This window comes from Lepidochelys kempii, chromosome 9 (genome assembly GCF_965140285.1).
Source record: "Lepidochelys kempii isolate rLepKem1 chromosome 9, rLepKem1.hap1, whole genome shotgun sequence".
NCBI lineage: Eukaryota > Metazoa > Chordata > Testudines > Cheloniidae > Lepidochelys > Lepidochelys kempii.
This window is the reverse complement of record NC_136388.1, coordinates 63,291,783-63,302,080: the sequence shown is the minus strand read 5'-3', so window position 1 is coordinate 63,302,080 and position 10,298 is coordinate 63,291,783. Positions and strand designations below refer to the sequence as shown.

The 10,298-nt window shown below is 43.5% G+C and overlaps 1 protein-coding gene across 3 annotated transcripts in view; it reads right to left on the bottom strand.

Moving 5' to 3' along the window:
* Positions 1 to 279: 279 nt before the first annotated feature.
* LOC140917588 (cell adhesion molecule DSCAML1) overlaps positions 280 to 10,298 on the bottom strand; it is a 37,116-nt gene continuing 27,097 nt past the window's right edge. For all 3 annotated transcript variants that reach the window (XM_073360720.2, XM_073360722.2, XM_073360721.2), the window contains 4 exons: positions 9,396 to 9,491; positions 8,771 to 8,863; positions 7,505 to 7,560; positions 280 to 1,053 (listed from right to left, as the gene is read on the bottom strand). In XM_073360720.2, coding sequence (XP_073216821.1) covers positions 958 to 1,053; positions 7,505 to 7,560; positions 8,771 to 8,863; positions 9,396 to 9,491 — 341 coding nt within the window. In that variant the 3' untranslated portion in view covers positions 280 to 957. The remainder of the gene's footprint in view (positions 1,054 to 7,504; positions 7,561 to 8,770; positions 8,864 to 9,395; positions 9,492 to 10,298) is intronic.

Below are 10,298 nucleotides of genomic sequence, written 5' to 3'. Positions count from 1 at the left end.
ATATGAACAGAGAGCAACAATACCCGAAGTCCAAAGGTGCAAACAATTCAATGTTTATTGGGGTGAACTTCCAGCAAGCATGATTCCAGTTTCCTTCCTTAGTGTCCCCATTCCCAGCTCTGACACCACAGAGCCTTACACCTGTGTCCCTGTTCCCATTCCTGCCCTTAGCCAAACATGATTCCAATTTCCCGACCCCCATTCCCTGTTCCCATTTCCCCCACTCACCCACCCACCCACTTCCTGACTGACTGCAGACTATATAGTAAAACTTGAGTTCTGCTCAACTATACCTTAACCAATCATTTTCCTGAAATTTAACTAACCAATCCTAACATATTGTAACATGATTATTTAACCAATTATATCCCACCACCTTAATTAGTTTACACCCAGCAAAATTAATTATACAGCAGACAGAAACAATCACAGAACCAGACAGAGATTATACAGACAAACAATGGGGAAATGGGGATTACAGTGATAGAACAAACACAGAAATGAGGATTTCACATCCCAGCTATTGATAAGTGAGTTCTTGCCAGACAGGATGCTATCAAACTAAGTTTCCTTTTACATCTTCTAGGCACTTCCCTTTCTCTGGAGGTGATAGGCACTATCAGGACAGGACTGTATTCCTAACAGCCCAATAGCACCTTATTTCAATGTGACTAGTTTGGAATGTGAGGATGTGACCCCTCGCTTCCCAGTTTATGGCTGCCTCTGCTGCTTAGCCAAAGGCCTTAGCCTAAGAACAGGGCCACAGACTGTCACAGTAAGAGAAGGACCGTACACTGGCAGACAGTGATTTTGATTCTTTCTTTCTTTTATACCTCTATAACTAGCCAAGTGATAAGAACACAGCTAAATTCTTAAAGTATAGGCCTTTACAGACAGGCCTGAATATCTATATCCTAACATATCCTACATAGGAAAAGCAATGAAAATGTTTGAAATTTATTCTGCTATGTTAACTTTTGCCTCAAATGTCCCTTCAACCATGCTTGCTGGCTGGTCAGTTCTGCAGCTCTGGCCATCCAAGGACTGTAAAACCTAGAATAAGAATAAATAAAATTTGTCATCATGATACACATTACAGCCTTTATATGAACACAAAGAAAAACCATGCACTAAAGATACCATAAATAGCTCTCGTTCCACCAATTTGTGGTGTTCAGGGAGCAGCCCACATCAGAAATCTGCCCTGAAGTGCCAGGTGGGGCTTCCTCAGATGTAGAAGAATCCTCAGGTCTTTTAAAAGCTGGGATGGCCAGTTCTCTGCCACCTGCTCCACCTAAGGTGAGGAAAATGGCAGGAGGGGATGGGGCTGGAGCACCTTGTGCTCCAGTGATCCCTGGCTGACAGAGTGGCTCTAGGGGATAAAGGCCAGATTAAGGCAATTCAGGTCCCTTTGGAGTCCCACCATGCCCCTGACCCTACTTGAGATAACAGTGGCAGGTGTCACTCAAGCAAGAACAATCTGCTGGGCTGGCAGAGAGCCCACTACATCTCCTCTTCTGGCAGGATACAGCTTCCTCAGTCCCTGGATCACCACTCCCTCTGGGGCCTACCTTGCATGAGGGAAGGTTCATTCCCCACCCACTCAAGCATATATCCTGAGTATGAAGGCCTTGCCATCGCCCCCAGAACCATGCAAGGTGGCAGCAACAAGGGGCCCCCTGCACATCGGAACCCTTGGGTGATGTCAGCACAAGAACAGTGGATCTCAGAGTTAACACTCCACTGAGATGAACGGGGCAGTTCATGCCTGTCAGGTCTTGTCTAGACAAACAGTTAGTGCACAGCAAGCTGGGGTGTGATCCTAGCTTTTGCTAGCTGGCCAAACACTAACGGTCCCTATGGACCCTGTGGTTGCTCACTAACAGTTCCCTGGAGTGCTTTGGGGTACTCTGCTTTGGAACATGAGTAGGTCAATGGGCACCACGGAAATTTTAGTGTGCAGTAGCATGGTCTGCACAGACACTTGATGGCCAGCAGGCTAGTGTGGGATAGATTTATGCCCTAACTTGCCACTAACTGATTATTCATCTAGACAAGTCCACAGGCCTATGGTTATAGGGTCTCTGCAAACTCGGGCAAGCATCACTGTATCAGTTACACTAGACTCATGTTTCAAGCTCTTCTTCACAACCATGAGGGATAGACATCTGTTTTTTAAAATACAACTGCTAAGATTCTGATGTTATCAGGTGTCTTCAGGAGCTGTGCCCTTCGGCGTGTATCTATTGTGCCAGTATCTTAACCTGCACTTGTAGGGGCATAATTCTTACTGGTATAATTTAAAGCCATCCTTATGCCAAAGACCAAAACATCCCCCAACATCCTACAGGATCAGGGGAGTTGAAAGGGGGATTAGAGCCACTTTTCCTGCCTACTCCCCTCAGTTATTCTGAGCAGAATTTAGCCACTGTCGGGGATCTGGCCATAAGATTATATGGGGATGTGGTAATAGGAACAAATTCCTAAGAAGAGAAAGGTAGAGGAAATTTCAAAAGACTGTCTTCACGTTAACTAACACCTCTGCTCTCCAGTGAGTCCTGGGAACAAACAAGGACGGGGAGTAACTCAACAAAACATATTTCACAGAACAGCTCTATGGACCAACTTCTTTCTGAATGATTCTAACACTTCAGCATTATTATTCTCTAATACAATATGTACCATTTTCAATGTACCTTTCGCATTTATTTATGTAATAATGTGGTTTGAATGTGAGTCTTTATGATGAGCTAGAATTATTCCAGCAACTTAGGGAGCCCTGGGACTGAGCCACAACTGTATTCATCTCTCATTGGTGTAGTTCTCTGTAATCTGATTGGAAAAAATTGGCTAACATATCAGGAAGTTTGGGATTAGGGGGTGTCCCGTGTTGTAGGAGTACATGAGCAGAGAGTTCGGAGCAGAAGGATTCACAATAGCCACGCTGAGCGCTAGTTTGAGAGAAAAGAGTATAGCTCAGTATAATAAATTGTAATAATTTGAGATTGCTACCTGTTGACTGCATAATATTCAAGTTTGAAATGTATTTAGCCCAAGCCAGGATTCAGTTAATATCTCTCCAACAGGAAGCAATCTCAAGCCCTAAACTTTTAGGTGAATGGAACTTGCAATTTATCCAATGCCTCAGCTATCCTTTGACATTTAATCAAATTTGGCACCATAAGCACTATTTCTTAATTCAATAAGTTGTTCGTTCCTTGCTTTGGATTATATTTATATTGCTGTTTTAGAAGTAGTTTTATCTTTTAAATTGAGTTCATATTTTTTAAAAATACTGATATCTTTCAGTGCATGGTTTTAAAACCCTTTAGGTTAATTTTGTCACTAACAATATCACAGGAAGGTGACAGCATAGTTTGGCGGCAAATCAAATTAATCTCTTTCTGATAATGCAATATGATTTTTTGTGTGTTAATTGCTCTCCTGTGCTGCACCTTTGATTTCTTCACACCTGACCTCCAGGCCTGGACAACAAAGGGACATCTTTCAGGAGCCTATGTATGACACTTCCTCGGACAGCAGAGGGAACAAGAGTTCTTGATGAGAGCAGCTCCAGGAAGAAAACAGGTGCAGCCAGAACTAGCATTGGTGTTTCTGTATGAGATACAATTCCTTCCAAGACGAAGAGGCTATTGCTGAATTGCAGGGGGCTGGGCAAGAAATCGAGTATTACCACCCTCTACAATCTAACCTGATGTCAGAATTGCACTGATGGCCAGGCATGGCATTGGAGACATTGTGTTCTTAGATGCCTTGTGTCAAGGTTCCTCCCCCACTCTGAACTCTAGGGTACAGATGTGGGGACCTGCATGAAAAACCTCCTAAGCTTATCTTTATCAGCTTAGGTCAAAACTTCCCCAAGGTACAAAATATTACACCCGTTATCCTTGGACTGGCCGCTACCACCACCAAACTAATACTGGTTACTGGGGAAGAGCTGTTTGGACGCGTCCTTCCCCCCAAAATACTTCCCAAAACCTTGCACCCCACTTCCTGGACAAGGTTTGGTAAAAAGCCTCACCAATTTGCCTAGGTGACTACAGACCCAGACCCTTGGATCTTAAGAACAATGAACAATCCTCCCAACACTTGCACCCCCCCCTTTCCTGGGAAATGTTGGATAAAAAGCCTCACCAATTTGCATAGGTGACCACAGACCCAAACCCTTGGATCTGAGAACAATGAAAAAGCATTCAGTGTTTTACAAGAAGACTTTTAATAAAAAATAGAAGTAAATAGAAATAAAGAAATCCCCCCTGTAAAATCAGGATGGTAGATATCTTACAGGGTAATTAGATTCAAAAACATAGAGAACCCCTCTAGGCAAAACCTTAAGTTACAAAAAAGATACATAGACAGAAATAGTTATTCTATTCAGCACAGTTCTTTTCTCAGCCATTTAAAGAAATCATAATCTAACACATACCTAGCTAGATTACTTACTAAAAGTTCTAAGGCTCCATTCCTGGTCTATCCCTGGCAGAAACCAGCATACAGACAGACACAGACCCTTTGTTTCTCTCCCTCCTCCCAGCTTTTGAAAGTATCTTGTCTCCTCATTGGTCATTTTGGTCAGGTGCCAGCGAGGTTACCTTTAGCTTCTTAACCCTTTACAGGTGAGAGGAGCTTTCCCCTGGCCAGGAGGGATTTCAAAGGGGTTTACCCTTCCCTTTATATTTATGACACCTTGTCATCCAGAGCAGATGAAAATTCAGAACTCCTCTCTGCCAGGTCATGAAAAATGCAGAGTGCCACTGGAAAAGCAGCAGATCCCACCATCCTGGCTGCAGTCCGTTCTTATTTCATTACATTTTGCTTCCAGAAAGTCTCAGCTTTTCAATTGCATGTGAAATTCTTCCCTGCCTGGCCTAAAGAGATGTGGTGTTTTACTGTGAAATGTTAAACAATAGTCCTGTGTGTGTGTAACTTTATATATTTACACAAGCAGTTGTAAAGTGTTTTGAAGTATTGGAAGCTCAAAAAAGTTCTGGTTGAATTGAGGGATCTCTCAGTTTTTGTTGTACTGTGGGGAACCAATGAGAATATTTTCAAAGTCCAGTGAAAATATTTTCTGGAGTAAAGTGTTGGATCATATTAAAGAAGTTCTGTATTAAAATCACAAATGAGTTTGATTCCCCATAGTTTAAATTACAGGGTATTACTAATTAAGAGGTCTCTTGGTTTTTGGTACTGTTTCTCTCCCTCTACTGTGTCCATTTATTCTTTTACGTAGAGACTGTCCAGTTTGACCAATGTACATGGCAGAGGAGCATTGCTGGCACATGATGGCATATATCACATTGGTAGATGTGCAGGTGAACGAGCCTCTGATAGTGTGGCTGATGTGATTAGGCCCTATGATGGTGTCCCCTGAATAGATATGTGGACACAGCTGGCAATGGGCTTTGTTGCAAGGATAGGTTCCTGGATTAGTGGTTCTGGTGTGTGGTTGCTGGTGAGTATTTGCTTCAGGTTGGGGGGCTGTCTGTAAGCAAGGACTGGCCTGTCTCCTAAGATCTGTGAGAGTGATGAGTCGTCCTTCAGGATAGGTTGTAGATCCTTGATGATGCATTGGAGAGGTTTTAGTTGGGGGCTGAAGGTGATGGCTAGTGGCGTTCTGTTATTTTCTTTGTTGGGCCTGTCCTGTAGTAGGTGACTTCTGGGTACTCTTTTGGCTCCGTCAATCTGTTTCTTCACTTCAGCAGGTGGGTATTGTAGTTGTAAGAATGCTTGATAGAGATCTTGTAGGTGTTTGTCTCTGTCTGAGGGGTTGGAGCAAATGTGGTTGTATCATAGAGCTTGGCTGTAGACAATGGATCGTGTGGTGTGGTCTGGATGAAAGCTGGAGGCATGTAGGTAGGAATAGCGGTCAGTAGGTTTCCGGTATAGGGTGGTGTTTATGTGATCATTGCTTATTAGCACCGTGGTGTCCAGGAAGTGGATCTCTTGTGTGGACTGGTCCACGCTGAGGTTGATGGTGGGATGGAAATTGTTGAAATCATGGTGGAATTCCTCAAGGGCTTCTTTTCCATGTGTCCAGATGATGAGGATGTCATCAATGTAGCGCAAGTAGAGTAGGGGCGTTAGGGGATGAGAGCTGAGGAAGCGTTGTTCTAAGTCAGCCATAAAAATGTTGGCATACTGTGGGGCCATGCAGGTACCCATAGCAGTGCCGTTGATTTGAAGGTATACATTGTCCCCAAATGTGAAATAGTTATGGGTGAGGACAAAGTCACAAAGTTCAGCCACCAGGTTTGCCGTGACATTATCAGGGATACTGTTCCTGACGGCTTGTAGTCCATCTTTGTGTGGAATGTTGGTGTAGAGGGCTTCTGCATCCATAGTGGCCAGGATGGTGTTTTCAGGAAGATCACCGATGGACTGTAGTTTCCTCAGGAAGTCAGTGGTGTCTCAAAGATAGCTGGGAGTGCTGGTAGCGTAGGGCCTGAGGAGGGAGTCTACATAGCCAGACAATCCTGCTGTCAGGGTGCCAATGCCTGAGATGATGGGGCACCCAGGATTTCCAGGTTTATCGATATTAAAGAAATTCTGTATTAAAATCACAAATGAGTTTGATTCCCCATAGTTTAAATTCCAGGGTATTACTAATTAAGAGGTCCCTTGGTTTTTGATACTGTTTCTCTCCCTCTATGTGTGAAACTTGCAAGCTGCTAATTGTGTTAGTACATTCTAAGACAGAGTCTGTTCTCAAAGCAATTCTTTGTAACAACAACTACTCACACAGAGAGAGACTCAAAGCAATACGCTGTAACAACAGAAACAGCACCCAGAGACTCCCCACCCTTTTGTTGTATTCATCTCGCTTTGTTAACAATTGTGATTAAAATAGAGATAGAGGATGTATGTGGATGGATGCTTGGTGTGGATAATAATTGAATGATCAGGGAGTTGCCAGCCTAAGAATCCAGTGTCCCTCGGCTGAAGAAGGCGTCAAGTGGAAATAACCAGAGGACCCCCGGAGGGCAGACTGGAATCTACCCAACAACCTCAAGAACGGGAGAAGCAAAGAACAAGATAACATCTGGCAGCACGGAGCCATCATCTGCTGATTGATTCAGCAACAGCATGATGAAGCAATTCCCATAGACTGGCATAGGAAGAAATTCCTATAAAAATGGACTCTAAAAAGTGAGAACTTTGGGGTCTGATTCTGCAAACCAACTTCCAGGAGCATCAGATGAGCATCTGACAAGGCCCTGCTCCCTCCTCATGTCCAGGCCAACTGGCCAGTGGCTTGGCATGAGCAACTCTAAGGCTGGTAACTATGATAACAACCTTGCAGAACCTGTGTGTGTATGAATGAATGTGTGAATAAATATGAAATTGAATGGAATGTTATAGCTATAACTAACTGCTTACTATGATTCTTTCTGTATTCACAATAAATGTGGCATTTTCCCTTTTCCCCTTTAATAAGATCCTGCTGGTTTTTATTTTATTGGTATAACAACTGCATCCTTACTTCTGCATGCTGTCCTTCTTGCTGATCCTTTCCTTGGCTTTTTTTCTTCCTGTGATCTGGAAAGCATAGACAGATTAACCCCTGCTTAGTGTTTTATATAAACATCAAACCCAGTGGAAAGAAAAGATGTTACACCGAGAAAGTCACTGGAGCCTCTATGGTATGAGATTGAAACTAGAACCCTTCAGAAAATGGGATCTGAGCGTGGTTCTCTGAGCCAAATTCCAGGAGACTATTGTCTTTCCGCAATACTAGAGAAAACAGTAAAATTTGCAAAACATTTTTGTAAAGAAGAGGTATGGCTGAAGTGATTTGTTTTTGGCATTTTGGTGTAATCAAAGTCATATTTGCCTGCGTCTCCTTTATTATTTCCGTGTTCCGATAAAATGAAGTCTATATGCTTTGAAGCTAGAGGATTTATATCATCATACAAACATGTATTAGCAGCTCTGGCAATAAAATCATTTTGTGCTGGAAGGGATCCGACCCCTCCCATCACAACAGGATCAACAGCAATCTCTCCTAGTCCCTCCCAAAGGAAATCATAACCAACAGCACCAGCACACCATGTAATTGTCACCAACCTCTTTTTCCCCTTCGCTATTGCCTCTCTTTGCCCATCAGCTGGCTCTTCCCACCATGATCCAGTGTTCCCCTCAGTTCTTTCTCTCCCAGAATTGCTTTGTAATTACTGGTTCCATCTCCCTCATGCCATGGCCTCTTCCTGGGGGTGAAATGTGCTGCCTTAGGACTGGGAAGCAGCTGTACTGGCCTCCTACCCCTGCCTACTGTGCTGCATTGAGGCATGGGGGAGTGAGGGTGTAAGCAGAAGGAGCTGTGAGGAGCGAAGGTGAAGGAAAAAGCCTGGACTGCCCAGCTCTGGGAATAGTTGGGAGTTAGAGCTACAGAGCGTAAGTGGGACATCGGTGACACACAGACCCTGCTGCTAGCTCTGCATGGGGTGAATCTCACTTTAGGGGAGGCCTGAGATATGTATAAAAATATATTTATAATTTTAACCCCAAAGAAGATTCCAAGTTAAAAAGATATTTGTTATTCCACCTCGCACTAAATGATGGTAGATGGGCTGTATAGTTCATCTACTTCCCCTTGCCTTCTAATTTACTTTATAAAGTTATCCTTTTTCTCTATAACTCCCAGAGGAAATAAGGAATATTTAAAATGGATGGTGCAATATGCTGTAACAGTGATATTTGTTCTAAAAATCTCTAAAATATGCATGAAATGAGCAGGGTTGATACTTACACCATACAAAGGACACTAGAAGAATAAGGAGAGAAATTGCAGCAGAGATAAGGGTGGCAGCTCTGCTGTCAAAAAATGGTGAGCAGCCTTGTCCTGGAGGTCAAAAGAAGAAAGGAATGAAACACCATGTCACTAGTTTATTTGCTCGGGGAAAGTTTCACAAGGGCCGGGACTCGGGGGCTGTAAAAGCCCTGCAGCTGGCAGAGAAGAATTCTCCTGATGCAGCAGTGCATATGTAACACCAACAGACTCTGGTCATTTGGATCAAACCAGGGACCTCTGGAGCTTCGTGCATGAGACTCTACCACGTGAGCTAAAAGCCGCCTGGCTTTAACTCTCTCTGAGAGGTCTTGGTGCCACTAAATGGGACAGAACACCACACCCTCTTTGCAAGCCCTGGCGTAGAAGGCTGGCCGGGGACAGGGCTGGAGATGGGGAGGACACGCTATGCCCAAAGTTCCCTGTAGTATTTAGTGCTATGGAGATTCTCAGCCTCTTGGGCTGCAGGGGGAACTTGAAATCTCTATTTTGCACCAAATATAAATAAATTCCCTTTTTTAAAAAAATGCATTTTTGCAGGAAAACACACAGTATAAATTTTAATCCGTGAAGGACGGAGGCTTACTTTGGAGTTGCTGGATGTTCTGTATAAGGAAGATGGCAAACACCACAACCAGAATCACTCCCCCAAGAGCTGCAGTATCCAGAATGACGCGGTACACTTGGAAAGAGAAAAGAAATAATAAAATGCTGCCATATTTGATTGACACAATTGAATGTAGATCGAGATTGTTTTTTTCTTCTCCTTGTATATAGAATCATTCCTGCTTTCTGTTCAATTGCAAAAGCCTTTGAAACCTGATTCTAGAGGTGACCCATGGTGAGTCTCCGCTCGCTCATGAGACTTCAGTGCAGCAAGTATCAACAGGAGTTAACAGGTCTGCAATGGTTTATTGAGTTTTGTAACATTTTATGTGATGTTAAGCGCTCTGTACATATGTTTTCTTTGTTTAACATTATAAGGCAAAGCAGTTATGGGCAAACGTTACTAAGTATCAGCCAGCAAGGGGGAAAGGTACAAAGTGCACTTCATCTGCTGCCAAATACTAGCAGCTGCTCAGGAGGTGTTATGCTGTAACAGTGAGATTTGTTTTAAAAGTCTTTAAAATATGCATGAAATGAGCGGGTTTATACTTACACCACACAAAGGGTGCTAGAAGAATAAGGAGAGAAATTGCAGCGTCACAGTCCTGCTGGCTATGGGATTCTGCAGGCACGCTAGCCAACTGCACAGCTTATTGCTGGGTCAGTGTTGCGTCTGGCTCCTTTAAAGATGGGGGGTTGGGGGGAAAATTTTCCTTGTTCCTTCTTCTCCCTTTAGCCACACTCACGGACAGCCAAAACTTCGCCCTCAACATATAGGCTACGTCTACACTCTGAGTTGGAGGTGAGATTCCCAACTTGAGGAGACAGACCTACACTAGCTCTCATTGTGCTACTGTGATAAAAGTAGTAATGCAGCCGTGGG